The sequence below is a fragment of the Notothenia rossii genome, assembly GCF_949606895.1.
Source record: "Notothenia rossii genome assembly, chromosome: 11".
In the NCBI taxonomy this organism is placed as follows: Eukaryota; Metazoa; Chordata; class Actinopteri; order Perciformes; family Nototheniidae; genus Notothenia; species Notothenia rossii.
The window spans coordinates 8,513,567-8,538,675 of record NC_136910.1 but is presented as its reverse complement, the minus strand read 5'-3'; the positions used below and the strand labels follow the sequence as shown (position 1 = coordinate 8,538,675).

Genomic DNA, 25,109 nt, shown 5'->3' with positions numbered 1-25,109 from the left:
GACGGGCATCTTCTTTCTTCTTCTTGGGCGGCAGCAGAAGGCACTGAAGAAATATGAGTCAAGCTGTTTTTTTCAATGGACCTGCGTGTTTTTAAGCACCTTTAGTCTGATCCATAAAAGAGGAGCTTCGTCCGTCAGTTTCCTGCAGAACCCGCTGGAGCAGAGCAGCTCTGATGCAGGACCATGGAGGAGAGAGACAGGTCGCCAGCAGGTGAGTGTGTAACACCTAGATGCACCCTGAGGTGTCTGCAAGTCTGAAAGAAACTGATATGTTTAAAAAAAAAAAAAACCTGAGTCAAAACAGTTTTTTTTTCCATCTTTAATGCATACTTTTTTTGCATTTTAATGTAGTTTTTTATTTAAATAGCTTCAATTTAACACGTCATTCTGATTATTGCGTTCTGAACCCACTCTCATGGACAATATTTATACTTTATACATTCATCTTTATACAGTGTATAGCCCATAAAGCATAAATGCCAGCAGCTTTATTTACAACTATCATTAACTCTTTAATGGTTGAGCTTATTAAGCGATTTAATGAACATGTACTCGTAAAACAAGCACCTTTTCTGCTTTCCCCATGCTTTTCTGATACGGTCATGTGCTAGATGGATTCGAGGACATCAGTGGGAATCCACTTAATGGCCCTTTATACTTTGCCTGGGGCAGACAGGTGATATCTCTCATCGTTAATGCTGTCTAATGCATTTAAATGAGCAGATGACTTGATAGAGCAGACCTCGTAAAAGCAAAGTCTGGAGGATGGTAATGGACTCTAAATGAAAGGGAGGTAGCCTATAAACAGGGCTTTTTCAGAAACATTGTTTTGATGGAGAGAGGAAGCAGTGATGGCTGAGAGCTTTAAAGGAGGAGTTTATCCCAAAATCACATCCAATTCAGAGTCAAAGTTGCTTTTTTTATAAAAGGTATGTCTAGCTTATAATGGCTCCAAACAATGTACAAACTGTACGGAATGCTTTCATTTTTAAATACTGTTCTAACATCGGCAATCAGACGAAGCTTTCATTTCCTCCTGAATGGACATGAAAATGGTAGAAAATGCTGCATTGTTAACACAGCAGCAGTAGTCTGAAAACAAATATGCCTCAGGATCTGACTTCAACTTCATCTTCACCAAATCTTCCTTGTGAAATCCTCCATCTTGAAATAAACAAAGCATTCTGGCAGTCAAAACAAATGTCCCAAACATGGTCTACAGAAATAGGAGGGCATCTGCCACCACAGTTAACACATGAAAGGACTACGATCTTATGGATTTATATGGAAACAAGAGATCCCAGACAATGTACCAATCCAACAGCTGGCACACACACACACACACACACACACACACACACACACACACACACACACACACACACACACACACACACACACACACACACACACCGATTAACCCATTGGTGCATCTCAAACAGACTCTAGCCTCTAAATAATGCACGGTTTCACAAAAAAGATGGGGAAATGGGTCCAAACACAATGAGTCTGATAAAGGGAAATCAGACTAAATCACAGTCTGGCAATAGCTGAGCTGCTATAGTAAAACATGGCTGCTCAGAGAACAGAAAGGAGGCAAACACATGTAGAGGACTTGTTTTTAATTCTCATCCATAAAAGTCTGCGCCCTGCTGGGTGGAAATAAAGAACCACATAATATCTGCTTCCTAACCTGCCATTATGTTAGTGAGAAAGCAGTTGCGTAATGACACCCCTGCCAATCACAATGTACATAATGTGCACATGCATTTGTGAGTGGGTGTGTGTGAGCATTAATGTGTGTTATGCATAATTTGCAGCCATGCTTGTATATATTTTACATTTTATATTTTCCCTAAGATGGTTATTTACCACTGTTTTATTGTTTGGGTAGTCCATGTTTTGCAGCAATTTGCAAACAAGCATAGCTGGATTTGAAAGAGGGAGAGGTTAATTGCAGCCTCAGCAATCACCATTAGTGCATTGATTGTGGTTAGAGGCTATGGTATATGAGCCGGATGCAAATCACCAGAAAGGGTTAGTGTGCCTTGAAGTGGAGGGCGAAATAGTCTGAAAAAAACCAAACAGAGCAGTGTCCTCCTTAGCGAGGCTCTTACATCATTTCGCCACGCCCCCTTTTATACCCAATTTTTTTCTTCCGGAGCTCAGAGTCACATTTCCCCATGTATTTCACATCAAAGGGACATGGTCTTCAGCATGTGCTACAAAGGGAGGGATGCTCCAATTTAGTCTCACTGGATTTCCCCAATCCTGCTCTTTCACTCTCCCTTTTTTTCTCACTTTCTTGTCACACGAAGCCTCCCTTTTAAACTTGAGGCTACTGGATTGTGAGGGTGGGGGTTAGGTACAGTACAACATGTTCCCTTAGTCTTTATTGCAGTGATGCTTCACTGTGGAATGATTCCTATTCAGGACATGATTACAGTGATGGTAATGTTGACTATGTTTATGATGACATTTGAAATCTAATGCTCTAGTTTGTAATCCTGAAGCCTTAATCCCATAATACATTTTGATTTATTTAGAATCAGAATTTATGTATTCAACCCACAAAAAGGACATTTAAAGATAGAGTATAGACAGAGACAAAAACACTATTATAAAAAAAGGCATGCACTAGTATTTAAAATACAAATTATTACAATTTACATAAAGACACATTCAGGTAGATAAGTAGCAGCAGTGTTAATACTATACTTAAATAAATGTAGCATTGTATAATGAGGTGCAGTGTATATAGTACAATTATTATTCTGTGGTGAGATGTCTCTTTTTTATCAGTGTGCCCATTTTCTTCTTTCTGAGGCTTTTGTGGACACTGCACTGTACTAGAACTGAGTGTCCTTCACTTCCTGTAGCACATTTCCATTCTCATTGTTTGGATCCCTTTAACCTTGGGGTATCCCTTCCTGAAGTGGGGGTCATCCCAGCAGGAGGCGGGTAGCAGCCAGTGCTCCTGCCAGCGGGCTGCAGGTCCATTGGATGTGTGACATACAGTAGCCAGAGAGAGTGAGGCATGATGGGAAAAGCAGCGAAGAGCAGAGAAGGGGTTACACAGCACTCGAGCCCCAGCGGGGGTCCTCCATATGGGCAGCCGGGCAAAGCTGAGTGCATGTGATTTGTTAAAGTGAGTGTCCGTGGCCCGGGCCCCTGGTTCAACTATCACAGCACAGCAGGGGGTGTTCCTTCAGCCGTGTGCTAAACCTACTAACTGACCAACTGTTGTTCTGTGTGAGGAGGGTCATCCAGTTTGTTTCATCTGAGTGTCCCGACTGCAACTGGCTTTCACAAGGTAGCGCTTTTTAGTTTTTATTCAGATGAGAAATTGTTTGATATTTTGTCAGTGTTTGTTTGGTTTGAAAAAATGAGCAGGGATGAATTATTAATTGGTACTATCTCATTTAAGGCAAATGTTGTTTTCTTGGTGTCATGAAATCTTGAATGCAATGTAATTCTACCCTCACTCATCTTGTTGAAAAAATTGTTTGATAAAAGTAATTTGTTTCAATTCTGTATCCCATCAAAATTGAAAGGGGACAGACAGAACTAAAATACATCCATGTGTTGTTTTTTCTCAATCAGTGAGAGACAACACATCAGTCACATCCTATTTCACTCACTTTTTTCACGTTGACCCCTTGGCATGGCACGCTGGGCATTCTTACAGTAAATTGGACACAGGACATCAGTCTTCACACATAATGACTCTTCTGCCAAGAGCAAAGCAACTAGTCCATTAGCATTGTAGCAACATGAGGCGGGCTCTGCAATCCATTTCTTTCTTTCATTAGTCCCTCATTTGCTTTTTCTGGAACAGACAAGAGAAAGGGAGGAGAGGCTGGACTAAAAAGCCGAAGCGGCTGATATGCTTTGTGTAGAAAATGTAAAATATGTGTTAAAGTTGAAGGTGGAACATCCACTCTATTGTCCAGATGTTATTATTTTTCCATAACATAATTTAGCTAGTTTCCTATATATGAATCTGTATTCATGTTAGAGCTCTGTGAAGTCTTAGTGAGTTAATCAGCATGTCACAGTTCATTGCAGCTGTATAACTGAAGGTTTACCCTGGGAAAACTGCCTGAATACACACTTATTGTCAAGAGTCACGTGACAATACTTCAGATATTTGTCCATTTGCAATCTCAGCTTCCAATGTTAATGCATTTTTAATGTAGAGACAGTTATTCTCTGGAGAACAAATAGCCCTGTCATTGAAGACAACATTGAATGCATTAAATATGCAACTATGCCAAGCATCTGCTCTATAGCATGCTACAGCTTTGTGAGGCTGCACTTAGACAAAGCTGGGATTCATGCTAAATGCTAGTACGTTTACACGCACATACTGTAATGACAAAGCTAACACGCTGATGTTTAGCAGTTATCACTTTTCCAAGACTCCTATCTTAGTTTGGCATGTTAGCACAAATCAACTTAAGCTGATGGGAATTACACTATTTTAAGTCAGACACCTAAATATTGGACAAATTGAAAGTCTCACTTTATACTGAAAGCATGCGTGTGCACCATATTTTATGCCAATCCACCCAGTAGTTCAAAACCAATTTTTTTGTTACCTTTTGTGCTCGAAGAAAAGTCTGGGATCACCAAAGTAAGTCTATAAACTGAAATTATCTCATCACAGAAGTTTCCATCTTAGAGTTGTTGAGTTATTTCAGTCTCTGGACTAAAAAGGTGGACTAATTTATATGTTAAGGTCTGTTTATTGAATTTGGTTTTCTGACACTAAAATCTCAGAACACCCAAATATTGAAATTACAAGGTCTGACCAAAAACAATTATAGAGGAATAAGTGAGAAGCCCAGGGATCTGTTAGGAAAATGTTCACAGATCTTCTAGAATGAGTGGGACTGGCTCAAAACCAAAGCAGTTTCTTTCTTTTAAGCCAAGTCTTTATCTGCACTTGAAGCGTGTTGCTTGTTACCTTGTATTTGGTTGCCTCAGAGGACAGTGGAGGAGCAGAGGGCAGCGTGGGAGATCAGTGGGGCATGTGTGGTCGAGCACGAATGCTGAGTCGTGCTGAGGCTCACAGCTGCTCACTCTCAGAGGTGGGAACACAAAGGGCCTTTGATAGAGTGTCACTGTGCGACAGATACACCAGCCCCCCCCCCCCCCCCCCCCCTCACAAACACTTAAAGAGACCACATAACTTCATCCCCGCACCTCAGGGGCACTACGCTGCAGTTTCTGGTTCCTATCATCACAACCGACCACTCATCACATTTCAAGACTCTTAATCCAGTTCTGCAGAGGAAGTGAGTGCAAGGCATCCTGCGCTGTGCGTGTGTGTGTGTGTGTGTGTGTGTGTGTGTGTGTGTGTGTGTGTGTGTGTGTGTGTGTGTGTGTGTGTGTGTGTGTGTGTGTGTGTGTGTGTGTGTGTGTGTGTGTGTGTGTGTGTGTAGGGGGGGGGGTTGCTTTTGTCTTTGTGGGAGCTGAGTAATGTGATTAAGATCCAGCACTCCATTCACTCTTGAAGTTTCAAACTGAAAGGTTGATTTTAATTAAATGTATTTTGGCAACACATTTCACATAACTGTATTGGGTTAGTTGAAAGCAATAATATTAAGTTGAACCTAATTGTTTTGTATTTAAACTTAATATTATTGCTTTTTAAATAACCTAATACAGTTATGTGAAATCTGTTAACATAAAACGTTTATTTAAAGTCAACGTTTCAGTTATAGGCATAGGAAACGTGCTTCCAGGAAATGTGCTTCCAGTCCGCCCCTCTGTCCTGTTTAAATGTTTAATCTCCAAACATTGACCACAACCTCATCCTGATAATGATCAAATTGTGTGTGGAATCGCTGGAGGCTACACAGTGGGCACGATGAGATTGAGTAGGCTACAATATTCATAGTCCTTTACATAAGCATCTCCCCGGCCGTGATAACATCAAGTTATCTACAGAGAAACACACAAGGTACTTTCTATTTCCAGTGGAAAAGTAGTGATGAGCCAAGAAGGGCTAAAAATGGTTGCATCCTATTTTCGTTTTCCCCGTCTAATAGCTCTATCTATCACCCTCGTCCAACCGTATAGCTGAGGAAAGTCGAGAAGTTCAGAAAATAACCATGTTTTTATCATCCACACATTAGTTACCGTACATTAATTCAGCCTTTTTCTACCTAAAACGCTCCTGCCAGTCGACATGTTTGGGTTGCTCTTGTCTGAAGCAGTGATGCTGAGAAACGGGCTGCAGGGAAACAAGAACAAAGCATTTTCCTTTGAATGATGGATGAAAAACGCCATCAGTGAAATTGTTTGTGCTGATTTGATGCCTATTAGTGTGCGTCGTATACGGTGTGTGCTTTGCATGATTGGATGATTGCATTTGATTGTGTTTTTGTGGGGATTGACGAGAGACAATGAATAAGATCATTAGTGTGATGCACTTCATTTACTCAAAAGGGTCCATTTCGTTTGTTTAATTTTTTTTTTCTGTTTGCTCAATCACCGCAAATGAAGCTTACCTGCACAGTCACTGATCTCTGATTTTTTATTTGTTGTCAGTTGGTTCATTTGGTGCCAGTCTGACTCCATCTGAGCTTGCAATTAAAGCAGCTGTATTTCCCCCCTCCCAGGATCAGTTTGACCTATTTGAAACTTGGCACTTTTGAAAAATCAGCGATAACTTTTCTTTTGCAGTGTTTTTTCTTTTTTCCCCCTCTTCAGCATTTCCACCTAAACACCTACTGTGCAAACCAAATGTGTTTTCTAGGCTAAACAACCTATTTTCTGAAAGCACCAGTGATTGTTTCTGCTGTTGGAAATTGTAAACGTATGAATATGATGATCTGGGGCACGCCTTACCAGTGCATGTTTACCTTGAAACTGTCAGCCCTTTCCATATTTTTCCATTTGTTAGTCCCTCTACCTGGCCATATTGATTTTCCCATAGCTGTCTGCCAGTAAGTGCTGTCTGAGACCGGCTATATCTGAAAGCTGGCCAGAGTAATCTGGAGGGACAGCAGAGAGTCCAATGCATTTACTGAAAGCAGTTCCCCTGTTGATGCCATCTTTGATTGATTGTATGGAAATTAAGCTCTGTTAAAGCGTCCCTGATTTAACCACCCTTTGGGATACAACGTGCAGACACATGGATGCATGCCGACAAAAATAGAAAATGGTGATTTGTAATAAACACAATCCTGCATAACATTTACATCGCCTGCCACCATCATAGCAGAAGAGATTCTGACTCTGAGCCATGTTTTTTCCTCTTCATTTAGTCTGCCCCACAGCGTCAAGGCGTGCCTGTCTCTTTCTCCATCTGGGCCGGGACGGGTGGGCAGCGGTGGGGGCTCACCTACCTCCAAGATGGGCTACTGCGGGGGGGTGCCAGTGGAGGACATGCAGGCCCTGGCCATCACCTCTCTGTCGGCAGCAGATGTAGCCAAACAGTATGAGCACATCCGCGAACTGGGGAAGGGGACGTACGGAAAGGTGGACCTGGTGGCACACCGGACACAGGGTGAGTTATCTGTTTCCCTGCTTTATTAGAGGGTCTTAATCAGTGGTGGAAACGGGACTCAGATCTTGTACTTGAGTAAAAGTAGAAGTACCAGAGTGTAGGAATACTCTGTTACAGGTAAAAGTCCTGCGTTCAAAATGTTACTCAAGTCAGACAGGAATCAAAATATATGTGAAGTGCCAAAAGTACTCATTATGCAAATTGGCCCATTTCAGAATAATGTATTATAGGTTTTATTTATAATTATCTATGCATTAATGTGTTTATAAAAGCTGGTAAAGGTTGAGCATGTTTATTTACTTTGTATACTGCAGGGTAGCTTGTGTGTTTACTAAAAATTAAATATAAATCTAAAATATAATTTAAATCATCAAAAGTAACTAAAGGTATTAAATAAATGTAGTGGAGTAAAAGTACACGTTTTGCCGCTGAATAGTGGGGTAGAATTACAATGTAGCGAAAAATGTAAGTACAAGTGTCTCAACATTTGAATTAAGTACAGTACTTTGTTACTTTACACCACTGTTCTTAATGTACAAAAATAAAATGTCATTTTGGAAAGCAGTGCCTGTATGAAGATAACTGGCTAAGGCAGATCAAGTCGTGGCAGTAAAAAGGTTTTGTAAAGGATTTTCTTTTAGGTCTAATGTTTAATCCTTGGTTGTAAGAAAATCAAGGTTAGAGAGCTGAAAGCGGTGAGGCTCAGCTCTTTAATAGTGAAGAGGGGCTGAGGGGGCAGTAGATATTTTGAGCGCTCTCAAAAGCTTCTGTTTTTCTGCAGCTGTGATCAGGAACAGCTGGTTGTATGTGTGTAATGGGAATATGATTCATTCACTTTACTTGTTTATATGAATGAATGTGCTCTAGCAGCTGCTGCAAAGATAGGGTTGGGTGATTGGAAATCTCTCCACTCCCTGACAGTGTCAGGTAACACTTCCAAATTCCCTTACGATGCTTTGGACAGGGACATGTCCTGCCTATACAACCAGGCCCATTTAGAAGGAGTTCTTGATTGTATTTTAGTTTGTGATTTGGTGGAAAACGATAGAAAATTGTTGGTGATGAGGCTGTGTCTCGCTTCTACCAGCAGCACATGTATGGCCTAGTTCAAAATCGACTTATTCATGGTTGTCGCCTTTCTTTATTTCATCCCTGTCTGATTAGTCAGTTAAATCCATTGGCGTAGGTAGAGAGAGACAGAGGCTGTGTTCCTTTTTGAGTAGTAGATGAATAGAGTGGTGCAGTGATGATGTTTGTAGGCCGACCCAGAAGTTAGCATTGCAAAGGGGTCACACACACATTCATGATACTTAACATGTTTAGTTCACTAAGATAATCTCCACGTAATAACACTACTTTCTGAGTTTTGACACATAGAAGCTTCAGACATGCACGAGTGGGGTATTTACTGATATATATAACAAAACGTTAAAATTTGACCACAGACCTTATTTCAGGCTTCTAACCACATGTTCAAAAAAACACTGACTTTGACACAAGGGAACCGGAAGTAATGAAATGCTAAGTTATTTACAAGTTTTATGACTTGATGTGCCCCACTCTATTACAAATGAAACTTGCCGGGAGGGGTTGTAATGGACATTTAGCGCTATTGGCTACTCTTTACGCCATTAAATATCTGCGTCATGCCCTCCATGTCTAACAGTTTTCACTGATCGATATGCATAATTTAATAGCACTCTGCTAGCATTTACATTGGACTTTAGTACACCAGAGCTTAAATGTGACCATCTGTATGTTTATATTTTTTTTATAGGGACCAAGATAGCGCTGAAGTTTGTTACCAAGAACAAAACGAAGCTCAAGAGTTTCCTGCGGGAGTACAGTCTAACGGGCTCTCTAAGCTGCAGCCCTTTCATTATCAAAATCCTGGACGTGCTCTTCGAGACGGAGGACAGCTATGTGTTTGGACAAGAATATGCGCCCGCTGGGGACCTTTTCGACATCATCCCCCCACAGGTAAAGCTATCATCCTTTCTTCCACCAATCACCATCCTCACTCAGCCAGAGCTGCTCCAATCATCCGCCTTGTTCGCACACAGCAGTTTTAACAAGCTCTCCTGGGATTGGAGCCTTGTCTTTGTCCCGGTTTCCTCACTGCACAGGGGTCTCTCTTTGCTTTAGTGCTATTTCAGTTCATGTGCTTGGAGGACTTCAAAGTTCTTATAAAGACTCATTAAAAATGGTTCAAAACGTGTGTTTGAGTTTCCCTTTTTTGAGCTTTTCAGTTTTTACCATGATCTTTTATTCTTTAACTCAATATAATCATCACCGACTCTTTTGAACTCTAACCTACGCACCTTTTGACAGATATTGCCTCCCGTATCTTACCTCCTACACAGCTGTATATATTATCTATTGGACTGCATGAATCTAAATCTATGTTTTTCTCCAACACTTTCTCCTTCCCTCCACTCTCTTCTTCTCTCAGGCTGGCCTGCCGGAAGAGATGGTCAAGCGCTGCATGCAACAGCTGGGTTTGGCCCTGGACTTTATGCACAGTAAAAACCTGGTGCATAGAGATGTGAAACCTGAGAATGTGCTCCTATTTGACCGCGAGTGCCGTCGCATCAAGCTGGCTGACTTCGGCATGACCCGGCGCGTGGGGAGCCGTGTGAAAAGAGTTAGTGGCACCATCCCCTACACGGCACCAGAGGTGTGCCGCGCTAGCCGTGTTGAGGGTTTCCTTGTCACCACCAGTCTGGATGTGTGGGCGTTCGGTGTGCTCGTCTTCTGTATGCTGACAGGCAACTTCCCCTGGGAGGCCGCGTTGCCGGCTGACGCTTTCTACGAAGAGTTCCGGCGCTGGCAGAAAGCAGGGTGTCCTGTGGGGACGTACCCGTCTCAGTGGCGCCGCTTCACGGATGATGCCTTGCGCATGTTTCAGCGCCTGCTCGCTGCTGAGCCAGAAAAACGCTGTGGAGTCAAGGACGTCTTCTGCTTTGTCAAGTACGAGCTGGTGAGTGAGCTCAGGAGAAGAGCATCCTGCCGAGCCAAGAGAGGCGAGAGGTCAAGCTCAGGAGTTTGCACTGGCAGTTGCACTCCGTCCTCGTCCAACACCTCATCACGGTCCTCCCACAGACACCCTGAGCCCTCCACCCCCCCTGGAACAACCTGCCTCCGCCCGGCGCCGCTCAAACGCAGCGTCCTGTCTGATCCGCTGTCTCCCAGAGAGGAGTCTGGACACCAGTCGCCAGGCCGAGACAAGAACAAAAGCCAGATGGTGATGGCAACTGCCATTGAAATCTGTGTGTGACCACACAAATGTTAGCAGTGGACACTCACTGGCTCCTCACAGTAATAACAAGCTGTGAAGAGGTGTTAATGACAGCCACTGAGACTTCAGTGAAAAAGGAGAGGTACTTTAACCATGAAAGAGAAGCTCAGGATCACATCCCCGCTTGTGGAAATGGACATCATCAATCAGCGGAACACACTTGGACACCTTATCCCTGGCACATGCCGTTTAGGTTTGATTTGTGACCAAAGACTCTTCTTCCCGAGCTGAGAAGCGGTTTAAGAGTCCGCCGGTGTTGCTCCTCTCAGCAGTTCAATCTGCCATCCAGACTTTTGTGTTTTCTGTCCATACACTGTGGTGGTGCTAATGATTCAATGATTAGATACTTTCTTTCTCACTCATCCCTCCATGTCTCTTTACTGGTCTTTATTTATCTCAAGGTACAAGCTCCAGGGAGGCCAAAATGATCTGTGGATGACGTTATGTTAGAGGCCGGTGATCTGAGGGCAATCTACGCAACTTCATTCGACTTCCATTTCTCAGATTTTCTTCCAATTCCCAATGCATAAAATGTGTATTTTTTTCAAGGTAAAAGTGTAAAAATAGAAAAAAACCTATATGTAGCAGTTTGTATGAGATGTTTTTTTTATGTCCGTGTCTAGACTAGAGATAGGCATCACCTCAGGACACCTCAGTGGGTCACTTTCTGTTTTATTATTAATGGAAATAGATTCACTGGCTGGAAAACACATCTTTGCCACTTGTGCACTGCTCCCAGTGAGATTCAATTCAATGTAAAAAAATAGGCTACAGGGACCGAGCATTTTCTGAGTGAAAAGGAGGTGAACAAAGACGGGGAGAAGAAATGTGTTTTTATTATTTCTTTTTTACCTGCTGTGTTTATTTGGGTGTGTGTGTGTGTGTTTCAAATGTTCAAGCACAAGACTTTTCTAAAGAGGGGGAACTCTTAGTGAAAACTACCACTATGTATTGTAAATATTTTTGATATGTCTAGGAGTACACCGTGTTATCAGGTAGTTCAACTATGTAGCACTACTAATTTTCTATGACAGATTAAGATGTTTTAGGGTGTTACTTTTAATGTTGGGGGCAATGCACTGTATGTAGCAACAAAATAAGACAGAATGTACAGTATATGACAACAAATTAAATATATAGAAATATGATCAAGAGCCTATCACAATGTTGAACATGGTAGCAGCAGCTGCTCTTTTATTGTTTTTGTGTTTGTTTCATCATGTTTTCTTTTAGAGATCTGCCACACAAATTGGTGAATAGACACCACTAATGTTCCTATCATCATGAGCAACATTCATTTCCTGTGTAAAATCATCATGCCCCACGCTCGTCAATGAATAGCTTGTTCTTCTTCATTCAATCGGTTAAAGATACAGAAAGGCTGCTTTGAGAAGTGGCAAATTAATTTCCCAACACTACAAAAGGTGTTCCAATATTTGATTATCAAGATGCGACATTATCACACAATCCTAACTGCGCAGAATATGTTGTTGCACCTGTTATGTTGGCATTATTTCTTATTCTCCTGCCTCTCTCTAGGAATTCATCCAAAAGTATCACTCGAACAGCAGAGCCCAGGTGTTTATTGTCTGGATGGATGACCTCTGTGTCACGTCTGAATTTTTCTGGGAGCTGATGATTAAGCCTGACCAGCTTCAGCTTCCAAAGAGAAGACCCTGATATTGATAGAAGCTTTTAAAAAGCAGTGTAAGATTAATGTGAATGCTTCAACGCGTGCCATTATCTGTTTGGCTTGGAATGAGTTATAGTTTACTAGTGTGTGTGTGTGTGTGTGTGTGTGTGTGTGTGTGTGTGTGTGTGTGTGTGTGTGTGTGTGTGTGTGTGTGTGTGTGTGTGTGTGTGTGTGTGTGTGTGTGTGTGTGTGTGTGTGTGTGTGTGTGTGTGTGTGTGTGTGTGTGTGTGTGTGTGTGTTCATATTTGTGTGTGCTGGTCTTCATTTTACACTCCTTCCATGATCAGCTCTGTCGCTATAGTGACAGTGCTGGTTCTCATCTGGTTCCCCTTCTCTCCTCTTCTTGAAAACCGAGTCTAACTTAGCCCAAATGAAACAACTGGTCGCCAACCTGCCTCCAAGTCACCCACCGCTCCTCATGACTGCTGCTTAGCTTATTATACTGGATGACACATTTCTGCAGACTACATTATCCTGCGTTTTCTCACCACAGTCTTTATCCAGCCTCATCAGGCTAAATCGAAGCTTTTGATAGACCCCATCAGTTCCTTGTCTCTTTCCATACTTACTCTTGATTCTGCAAAGGAGACCTGATTGAGGCTGAAGACTGGTCAAAGGGATGTATTGTGTGCAGAGAGGCCCCATGGGATCTGTCAAAAGGTAATCCATCAGTCCATTGAGGAGAGATGTGAATTAGCCCTGCTCAGTGTGATGTAGAATCTACATAGTAGACAAAGACAGAGACTAGATGGACGGTTAAAAGATAATATAAAAGTAATGCAATTCAACATAATGCAACTTAACAATACTGAGTGCAACATTGCATACCATAACATGAGTCATAACATCAAGCATTATAACGTGATGACGCATCACGACTTGACGCATCATGACTTGACGTAATATAACATGTTGCATCATAACATGACAGATCATACCATGACACATGAAAACATGACGTATCATAACATGACACATTATGACTTGACTTATCATAACATGATGTATTGTAACATTAAGTATTATAGCATGACTCATCTTAAGGCATATTTGACCCTAAGGAATCATATCACAAAGCACCATGAAAGGACAAAACATTATATGACTCAACATAACATGACTTATCATAATACAACGCTTCATAACATGTCACATTACATGACTTATCATTACATTTATCCCGTGTCACAGTGATTTGATGTGAGCAGCTGTGGCTTTGTTAAACATCATACTATTAGGATTATTAGACTACTATCAGTTGTTGCAATGTGCAAGACTGTTTCTCATGGACTGTTATGACAGGATTGTCAAGTTTAATAATGGGGTGTCAAATTATTTCATTATTATACTGAAGCTTTAGACTAGACTAGCCTCCCTTTGCCCGGTTTATCCTGATCCTATGATCAAGCTGTTTTCTGCCAGCAAGTGTTGTTGTAGAATCTCATGTAAATACTAAATGTACTGTGTCTTTAACAAAAAAATAAAATAAAATAAACACAATGTTCATATATGTTAAATAAATAAATTGATGCACCACATATCATGGCTCCGGGATATTTCTCTGTGTGTTTAGAACTACACTACTTTGGTGGTATTTCTTTCTGCCTGTGTATGCAAGGCTAATTCAGCTTTGCTTTGTACGGTCCCCAGACTGTACAAGAAGGTCAGCTTAAATCACATGTTATTTCCCGAGGCTTTGGACTGGTTTGCCAGCGAGCCTCCAGACTATTTTAATATGCTGACTTCTTTCTGAAACCCCAATTAACACATCTGTAGATATGAGTTATCTGCTGCCCTCCAATGAGTTCAAGGACAGCCCGAATATGGCACTATAGATGTGAACAGTTATCAGCCCGACGCCCCTTCATACTCAGCTGTTGTGTCGGAGTTTGATCAAGTTGTTATCAGACAGAGTTAATACGTGGCAGTAGGCTGTTGTGTATCTGCCATGGAGAAAAGCTAATCAGCTCGGACAATGCAAGAGGACGGAAAGGTCAGCCATGACACGCAGGGCTTGTGTAGTAAGTGGAAGCTTGTCCTTTGTGATAGCCTGTTCCCTGGCCTTAAAGGCTACAGCAGCCTAGTGTCAGTGAGTCCTAATTGTGTTGGATCCATGAAGATAGAAGAGGCTGAACAAAATCTTTCCATTTTGACAATTAAAGGCTGGACATCAAAAATTGTCTCTGACTTCAACCATGTCCTCAACAGCGAATATCAATTTTAACCATCAAATATGAGATACAAAGTCACATGTTTGAATAAGGTTAGAATAAAGCACTCTTTTGTCCACCAGTCAAGTTAAGTGAAAATTAAATTGAGGGTTCAATCCCAGATCCAATGTATGTTAAAAAGGTGTTGAACTACTTTGTCTTCATTGATTGTAATGTTATGTTAAATGTCTGTTCTCTTGTTTCTTGGTTAAATATGAGTCATTGTTGATTTTGCAAATAAATCTGCTGTAATGCAAGGACAATTTCCAACTTCATTTAACAATAAAGATTCACCATACCGAAAACAATATCAGATTTCTCAGGATAATTCATAATCATGTAGTTTTGTTCCATGGCTAAATACCAATAGGTTTAATAGGAACACGTGTTTCCCCCTGCCAATTTCCGTTGAAAAGACCCTTTGAAGTGTCAGCAATACTGGATTTTTTCTTGCTGCAGGTTTCAAAAGACCATCAACTAAACCAAATTGATTCCCAGGACTGGAGGAGTCTGGATGTAAAGCCTTCAGTAGGTGGTCCAGGAGCGTGGACGGTTAGGAAAGTGATCCCCCTGGATGCAGCTCTCTCCGTGAGACCAAGTGTTAAATCCTCTTCAGTCATGCTCTCTCAGCAAGGGCTGATGTCAGTAACATGAGGCGACTGTGTGACTGACGGAGAAACCATTCACTGTCCTCATGTCACCATTATCTCTGTGATGTACAGCGCTGACAAATATGACAACGTTTCCAAAGAAGTGCCAGCCTCCCTAAACCAACTCTCACTCATTCTCTCATCTTGACGAAATCTCAGCATGAAATGTTTGTAAGAAAGAGGAATCTGACACATCCTTGCTGCTTCGCCGGTGTACCTGAATCAAAGGGCGGGAAATAAATCATTTAGATGGTCTAGCAGCATGTGGAGCTGATTTGTTTAACATTTTGAGGAACATATAAATGAAACAAGGTCATTCTCAAATGTCTTTGTAACTTTGGACGGAGACTGTCAGCTCAAACATCTTGTAGCTACAACCTCCAAATTCTGCCTGGTTACACTTCAAATACTGTATATCTTTCACATATACACAGACTTTGTGTAAACTGATGTCACAGACATGTAATTACTGAACTGTTCTGTCTTGCTGCTGAACAATAAAAAAATGCAGCTGCTGCGTAGGCTTTACATAAACCGCCTGATGTGGTTTGCTTCAAAGGAAATTCAGCTGTAAGTGGGCAAACAAGTGCAGGCAAGGCATTCTTCTAGAGGTTGAATGCATAGTAAACAAAGAACAGAGATATTTTTAAGTTTTCTTCTTCTCAGACTGCAGAGTAATGTAATTTTAGCTCAAACACCACAGGGAGCATACTGTACAGTATTAAAACCTCCTGCGTCACTTCAGTTTCCTGCCTCTGCACCTACAGATGAATCACTCCGAAACCCTCGTATGCAGCATGAACTATTCCTCTGTCCCTGATGTATTTTGGAAAAACAGCTGCAAGCATGACACTGGAAATGCAGCTGAAAATGTTTAAAGATGTCGGAAACTTGCATAGTGTTCTCAGCAGGGATTGACTGAGAAGGGAAGTTCCCCGCTTCCTCAGATCTACACTCAGGCATCATGCTAAATAGAGTCAGATCACAGCGGGAACGCTGGGAATGAGAAGGAAAAAAGAGAGCAGGAGAATAGCAGAGGAACAAATGTGTCAAGTGGGACGAATGTGTTAGAGGAGAAGTCACACAAGGACATCAAACACTCAGAACAGTGGAGTCATTAAAAATGATCTTGTTTATACTGAATTTTCTCCGTTTTTATGCAGCTGCAAACCTGTATCCCTTAGAAACCTCTTTGTGTGTGTGATGCCTATGCATCTAAATGTTGTCAGTGCCAGACATAAACTCTCAAGACAGTGTGTGGTCATCTGCCACCATTGCTATAGCAACTGAGACGGTCCCAGTTTAGAAGAGTTGGTTTTAGAAACCACCAATATATTCCTCTGTGTGGAGCCACTGTATGAGCACTTACTGACTATTTCATTGGGTATTTTTGTTGATGCAGTGAATGATACTGAAACATTTTGTCCTTTATGTTAAGAGTGGGTGTTCTCTCTCCAGCACGGAGGGATCATTAAGCTGTTTTTGCTGCATATTAGCAAATCTCTTCCTCAGGACAAAACGTGCTTAAGCTGGCAAGCATCCAGTAGATTATGTGCAGTCAAACCAGCCATTATGAAGTGTGTCTGTAACAGGGAGTGTTTGAACCCAAATGCAGCACACAGGAAACCAGGAACAGCTTGTAATAATGTTTCATTAAAAAAACTCAGCTGGTACAGAGCAGGGCAGAGATATATAAGAAGTCCACGCTGACAGGCCGGTAAGGAGCAGGCTTGTTGTTCGAGGACAGGTAGAGGAATCGTGAAACCAGGTTAAATGCAAAAACTTTTACAGGTTTACGGGGAATCGGACGAGAAAAGCAGGTCAGAGATAGGCAACGGGAAATCAGCCCACAACAAAATGCTGGAGAGTCTTGCATGAAAGGGTGAAGAACAATCTGGCAGTGAGTGTGAGAGCATGAGAGGCTTATAGGCTTGATTGCAGATGAGATGCAGCTGGGAGCACAGATGAAGTGGAGGTGGTGGTTTTGGAAAAGTACTAAAGTGCAGCAGGTAAGGAGAGGTAACAGACTGTCAAAGTATCAGCCTATCAAACAGGTGTTATCAACAGGCAACACAATTCAGTATTTCTGCAGATTACAGTATGTGCTGTTTCCTCCAAAATGCACCCAAAATAAAAGCCTCCAGACATGGGGAATTACATTTATTTTTCAATCATCCTACAACTGAGAAGATTGACATATTAAATCTGTTATGATTTCCAGTGTATGCTGCACAATGGATTTAATGACCCTTTGAGTAGGAATCATTGTGTTTGTGTGACCTCCTAGTCCGTCTTCTAGCACCACAATCAGGCCAAAATATATAATGAAAAATCTAAATGTGATCAAATACTTTAGCCAAAATATGTACCAATAAGTGTAATGCTTTAATTAAACATTCAAGATATGAATGGACAGATTGCAGATTGTGCGGGCTTAATAGATGGATTTTCAATTAAATATGGAAGCATCCTGCAGTGTTAATAAAGGGGCCTTCAAATATGTTATATGCTCGGATTGAAACAAACTGTCACGATTCTTATGTCATGTCACGGTTTTAGTTTGGTGTGTCTGGTAAGGGGTGTTTTGCTGTTCTGTTCTCCCTGTCATGTTTTCCTCCTTGTGTATTGTCTGGTCCTTCTCCCTGTGTTTTCCTCCCTGTCGTTAGTTTCCCTGATGTGTGTAATTGTCTGATTGTGTTCAACTGTTTCCCTTGTGTGTCTCCTGTGATCATCATCACCAGCCCCGCCCCTGATTGTCCCCACCTGTGTCTTGTTATCCTGTGTTTAAATTCCCCTGTCTCCCATTGTTCAGCGTCAGTTCGTCTGGTCTCTTGCCATGGTCAGGTCGATGCTCTCTTTGTGCTCTTGAAAAGTTTTGTTCCTCACTACGCGAGCGATTTCATTTTGTTCTCATTTTTTATCATCTCAACTTGAGATTCGATAGTGACCATTTTTTGTTCATCTTGCTTTTTTTTTGGAAAAATAAAGTATCTTACCAATACTTTACCTCTGTCTCCCGGGTCGTGCAATTGGGTCGTACATCCTGAGTTTCTGAGTTCATAACACAAACTTAATTTCACAGCTTTATTTCAGGAGTCGCATTTGAAATCTGTCAATCATGACACCAGAAATCCTAATTTATACCAATACCACTCGGGGCAGATATAATCCCTGCACTTTGAAAGCCTTAATGTTTATCGTCAACTACCCAACAACATCTGTCATCTGCCATGCTTCAATACTTTCAGCTGTTTAACTTAAGCCCACAAATCTATGGCTTTGGTACCACCATTGGTTTTAAGCTCAATACATTCTTCACTCTGTACACCTGATAATCTTTAAATGCACAGTTGAAATAAATGTGAAAAAAAAAAAGTAAAATGAGGCTTTTAGACTTGGAAGAAAACATTTGACAAAAGAAGTAAATTATAGGAGGGACATTTTTTTTTTATATTGAAGTATCTGAGGTGTTTTTGTCTCAGTTGTTGATTCCAAGAGATGTTAGAATGTCAAAACAACTTCAAATAAGTAAAATTGAGTGTTACCTCACAGCATCAAAAAGATATGTATAAAGCTTTGCGAAATCTTAGAATTACCATAATCCTTGTCTGTAAATCTGATGATAGGGGAGAGTGGGGTAAGTTGAGCCATTTTTTTGTTATGCTGTCCTCTAAGCAAGGAGAAATTACACATAGTAAAAATGAAAACACACACCTATAATTCAGAATGTCTCCTATCAATGGCAATGATAATAATTAATATTTGATCAAGGGCAGTGAAAATATTACTTCTTTAAAAAAAAAGTCTTGTGGCTCAACTTGCCCCTTGTTAGGGGAAGTTGATCCAGGTCAGGGGGTAAATTGAACCACTGTTCAAACCTGGGCCTACCTACAACAAATCTTAAAGGTAACTATAAACAATGAATAACAAACCAAATACAAGCTTAGTTTTTCAAATATTTTTTAAATACATTTCGATTGAATTGATTGATTTTATTTTAACAGGTTAAAAGGAAAAGTAATCATACAAATGGTGATACAATTTCATACATCTTACCAATCAAACACAGGGTAAATTCAACTTTAAATGTAGCCTACAATGAGCTCTTATTATCAACTTGGCCTACTTTCATTCATTTCTCCATTGAAAAACTGGCTCAACTTACCCCAAGGCCCATGGTTCACTTTACCCCATAGCCACCATTTTAGAAAAAATAGCCTAGCATTATAATTCAGTCATCTTTAGCTTAATGATTCACATGGTTTAATACGCTGCCAACACATCAACATATACAATATATGTGTTTAAACCTGGATACTTTTTTTTTTACATGACAGCCGATATAGCTGACATCTAGAAAATGTACTTTGACAGGCAAAAAACGTTTTTTTGTAAAAATGTTTACTTACCAGACCACAATGAGTATCTCTCTTTCACAGGCAATGAGAAATGGGTGGAGCTTCCATAATTTCTGGTCACTTGATTACAACCAGCGCCATCTATGTCGCGCTGATTACAACTGTAAGGCGTTGCCTGGTTACGTATAGGGGGTGGTCCAATTTACCCACTGGCTCAACTTACCCCCTTCTCCCCTATTAACTGTATTTGGGAACTGGATCCATTCAAGTAAATGCAAAAAGCCTAGGACCTATTACATGCTGATTCTAAGCCCTCAAATAATACATTTATTTATGCATGGTTCATTTAAGGTCTCAAGAGAGACCAATAAATGTTCCACTTGAGAAAAGGCAAATAGGATATGTTGCCTCTGGCTGCGTTTTATTTTGGTCTATTGAGGCGTAATCATAAAAATGATAAACCTGCCTCTTGGATGGATTTTCTACTAAATGTTTGTCCAATTTGTGACTTCACAGAAAATCTGTGGTTTGAGGAGACTGATATCAAAACTTCTCACTGCCTCTTATATGAGGTTTGCGATTGTTTATTCACATTCAACATGGAAAAAAGTGAAAATTAAGATATCATGGTAATCAAAAGAATGTAGTTAAGCATGACCGCACATAGAAATAATGTTAGAAAGCTGATTCAGGTCAGCAGAAGATATCTAGAGCACTTGCTTAGCTACAGTAAGCTAGAAGTCATCTTGAACTGCCAAGGAGTTGTCTCTCTCTAATAGCATTCATGTGAACATTTGATTTTTGTTTTCTGACGTGAGTTGGATGAAAAAATTGATATCACTCTCTCATATATGTCCAGAATCATACGGCTACAGCTAGCTGCATGTTAGCTTAGCTTAGCGAAGCACAAAGGCGGAAAACCGCTACTTTGGCTCTATTCTTTTTTGTTAAGCTAAGCTAACCAACTGCTGGCTGTAACTTTATTTTTTCAAGTTTTACATAGGGATCTTCTCATCTCCATGTAGCAAGAGCACAAAAACGTTTTCCAAAAACATGTCAGTCTTTTCTTCTGTTTTGAATGTCTTGGGGATATTTTTTTCTTTATCAGATGGTAGGCTACGCGTTTTTAATTTCACCTCCTTAACTTAAATAGGTTTTTACAAGTGAGAAGGCACCCCAATCTTGGAGGTGATATTGAAAAGGCCATAATAATTCGAAAAAACTTTTTTTCATTTCCTCTTGCCTGTAAACAGCACAACTCCCTTTTGGTTTGTGGTAGACAATAGCGTTGTCTGCATGTCATTGCCAGCGTATAAATTGCAAAGACCCCTGGGATGCCGCTGAAGTGCTCCTCATAATCAGTGTCGTTACTTTCAATTATCTACTAATGAGTTTCGGTAACAAGTGGGGAAACAAGAGGTGCAGCTGTGACAGAAGATTTACAGCTCGTGGCTCGGAGGGGATGATTCATATCCACCGACTCCCAGATAGCAGAAAAGCAAACGGCCAACTCCGGCTGGACATGGTGGATGATTCCCTGCTTTGTCTCCGCTGGATCATTTCAATGGCTTCTTGTTTGGCTAAGACAAGCAAAGATTAATCATTCCCCCTGATTAAAGTGGACCCGAGTACATTTATGTAAGGGAGCCAATCCTTGTGCTGCCCACCTCAATAGCCGTGACATTTACCAACAAACTAAAAGGTGGGAAACATTTCCATCAATGCTTTCATTTGCAGCCCTATTCAGTGAGTCTCCTCCAGTGAGTCTCTCAATTAGTGAGAGGGGTATAAAGACACCTGCAGGGTCATGGATTTTATATTATTGAGAAAACAGCCTGTCGGCCGATCCCTTACTGAGGTCTCCTTGCTGCATGCTGTGGTTGAAAGGCACTGAAACACTGTGAGGCTGTGAATGCCCCCACTGTGAATGAACACCACAGCAGTTTATTCTTCTGCTCCATGATCAGACTTGTATGTGTTTGTCTTTTATCAAAGCAATGGGAGTCCAAAGCCCTTTTTCTCAAATGAACCTTCAGAAAATGTCTAGAGATCAGGTCGCACATTGTCCAAAGATGCCCTTTTAAACACAACAGGAGATTGTCCTTGTGAGACGGGTTCTTACTGGAAATACCTGGTTTGATTAAGTCTAGGGGTGACGTGACCTGGATAACACTGCATCAACTAACTGGATCGTCATTTTGTTTTAAATCTTCCAACCTATTCTTTATGTGATTTGTTTAAGTGACACCGTTGTCACCTTTCCCTGATTATTTTTCTTCTATTTTTGCTCCTGCCGTGTTGGAAACGTCATTTATCCGTACATTAAGCGTACAGTTTAGGAGGTTACATAAACACAAAAGCACAGACTCTGTGGGCCATGAATGTCCACAGCAAATTAGTTTGAAGTCTCGCCATCAAATTGGCTCTAGAGGGAAGGTCAAAAGTTCGTCAGTTTCATTATGTTTTCACACATTGGCTAAGGGAGCTGGAAATGTAATGTCTCTCGAAGTGACTTTCATACACTTAATACATTAGACATGCCAAAGGGAGCTGGAGCCGCTCCACATATTTAACAAGTAGTCATAAATGAAATACAGAGGCAACATTTTTCACCCAGCAAAAGAAATCTGCCTTGATTTTGAAACATTATCTTTTAATTAGGTTAAGTCTATTTTAACCAGGCTCAGCTGCAGATATATTTTGGATCTGACTGTTTGTGTTGCCTGAAGGCATCACATAATAAAGCTGCAGTGATCTGGATGGACAGAGAAAGTCATCCTTCTCGGACACATTTACTGGACTCTTTCTCGCACGTATCAAATAACTGTCTGCTATTGTATTTCCTGTGCTTGCAGCTTTTATGAGGCTGGATAATGAAGCTCGGTGCCCCGCTGCAGCAAAAGCTAATGAAGAAGCCTCGGTGCTGATGTCGCACACCAGACTTACTCACCTCAAGACTTGCGGCACCTCCATCAGACGAGAGCACCAGAGACACTCCCTGGGAAACAGACTCTCTCTCCACACTCTCTCCTGTCTGCTGCAGATAATTCAGCCTGCATGCAGTTACTGCCAGGGAAATACAGATCCATTACCGTGTGACATACTTATGGAGGCAGATTAGAGCCAGGAGAGATCATAATGGAATTTCATACATTTGAATTTGTGGTTAAATAAACAAATGTAATTAAGTTGTAGGGCTACATTTGAAAAAAGTATTGCTTCACGTCAAAATGCACCATCTTAATTTAGTTAGGATTAACTTTTTTTTGGTCAAATTCTAGCTTTTGTCATTATATAACTTTGTGGTTAGAACATTTCCAAGTATTGTACTTCCAATATTTCAACTCAGGTAAAAATTGTATTTGTTTCACAGGTCGATCCTTTCTTAGTTTATTCCATATCAATTAATATTATTTCTTAAGGAAGTCACGTGGAGATGATTAGATTATGCAACATTTTAATCAATGATCCGATATAGCTAACTACAGCAACTGTCAAATACTGCTTAATCTCTTATGGGTTTGTTATTACAGTATTAGATTGATTAACTTCCAATTAATAATCACAATTTACTGCTTAGTTTAGCTCACAGCAGGCCAGCTGAAGAGAATTGACATTTCTACACAGGCAAGTGTACCATTCGACATGTATTAGGAATAAAGTGTCCAATAAAGGGAAGAAATGGAGCAAATCTATCGGGGGATTTCTTCTTAACAACTTCTCACAAGAGCCAATGCAAGTAACTAAGCTTTAACTGAAATAACATAATTAAGTCTCTGTTTTCTCAATCCGTATCAAATCACAGAGTTCTTCCATGAAACTACAGAACTGATGGTAAAATAATGTGTTTTCACTCCACATTTAAGTGGGAAATACTGTGTTTTGTGTCATGATATTGTTGCCTTTTCTCGTTGGGTCTTATCTTGTTTACTCTTCCCCCCCCCCCCCCTTTGTAAGTGTGTGCCCTGCACTGATTGCATGTCTTTGATCTCCATGCTGCTATGTCTTCGCCTATCCTCTCTAGCTGTGTCTTATTAAAGTAATTAGTCCTGTCTATGCCTGTCTGTCCGAGTTTTCTTAGTCATTCTCTTGTCAATGTGCCAATCAATGTCCCAGTCAATGTCGTACCCTTGTTTAGCTTTCTGTTTTCCCTGTTTCTGCTCAATTGCTTGTGTTCTCGCTGTCGATTCCCCGATCTCTCTGCCTTGTGTCACACTGGATTGTTTTGTTTTGTCACTTTCCTTTAGTTTTACCATGCCTTCTCCTTCTGTTTTAGTTTGTTGTACTAGCTTTGATTTAAGAAAACTCGCTTGTTGCCTCCCCTCCATTCTACATTTGGGAACAGGTTTACTTAGACCTTGTGACAACAGAAACACAGTAGGCTACCACTGACAAACCAAGTTAATATATTGTATAATATGGTACATTTGGAAAACGGCTGAGGGGGAGATACAGGAAATAAAGTAAAAACAATAGTCTACAGTGACCTAAGGCATCTGAAAATAACATATACAATAATAAAATGCATATAAAATATCACTTGCTGCTTAGAGCGGAGGCAGATGCGTATGCGGCTGAAAATAGCAAAGATGTGAATAAAGTTATGAGTTGACGCGCTACAGGTTGAGGCCTGAGTGAGTCATACACCCCGGTGAATGAAGTGAAGAAGTGATTCACTCTCAGCTTCACGCCGCTCTGGATCTCTTGTCACAACCTCTGAACTCAGCGTTGCTCCTGCGAAGACAAAGTTTGATTGAGCCCGACAACACAACTCTGCCGGTTTCCAAGAGGTGATTAAAATGAGCCCCATGCAGCCTGAAGTGGTTGCTTTGCATCTGGCGTAAACACACCCGCCCATTTTGTCAGGGTAATCTCAATTCATCGCCGTGGTGGGTAAGAGGATATGACTGATGCTCGTTGTTTGTCATTAAAACGGCTGAGGGGAGATATTACTTTTATGAAGCAAACAGGAATCACACTGAGACAGCCATTCAATCCTTCTCAAATACATAACACATCATGAAAAATGATGAAAAAGCAGCAGCTTGAAGGATTTCTTATTGACTGAGGGACTGACAATGTTTTGTGTTAATAAAAGGAGAAAAATGGCTTCTCAAGGCAGGAGAAAAAAGACACAAAAGCTCTACAGTATATCTGATTAACTACATTAACACTAAAAATACATGCGACATTCACTACCTCATTAATTATGATTTTGTATACTTTAATTAAGACAGCTCTGATAGCTCTTCGCTTTTACCATCATTAAAGCGAGCCGATTGTCTGCTTCACTACCGCCGGAGATTGCTCGGCTGATGAGGTCACCAAACATTTGAAGGTCAAATTGAAGAAAAAATCTGAAAGCAGAACTCATCAAAACA

General features: G+C 40.9%; 1 protein-coding gene across 1 annotated transcript; it reads left to right on the top strand.

The window, feature by feature from the left end:
• Positions 1-14,048, top strand: sbk1 (SH3 domain binding kinase 1). The gene is made up of 4 exons (XM_079657074.1): positions 1-211; positions 7,278-7,519; positions 9,297-9,499; positions 9,972-14,048. Exons 1-4 carry the CDS (start codon positions 174-176, stop codon positions 10,794-10,796), a joined length of 1,308 nt encoding a protein of 435 aa, XP_079513200.1. The 5' UTR covers positions 1-173; the 3' UTR covers positions 10,797-14,048.
• Positions 14,049-25,109: the final 11,061 nt, after the last annotated feature.

Bases quoted from the DNA above. Each gene is read 5' to 3' on its own strand.
- sbk1 (XM_079657074.1), top strand. From the start codon at position 174: ATGCAGGACCATGGAGGAGAGAGACAGGTCGCCAGCAG. The intron at 212-7,277 runs GTGAGTGTGTAA...CTCTTCATTTAG, and splicing joins GAGAGACAGGTCGCCAGCAG to TCTGCCCCACAGCGTCAAGG. The intron at 7,520-9,296 runs GTGAGTTATCTG...TTTTTTTTATAG, and splicing joins GGTGGCACACCGGACACAGG to GGACCAAGATAGCGCTGAAG.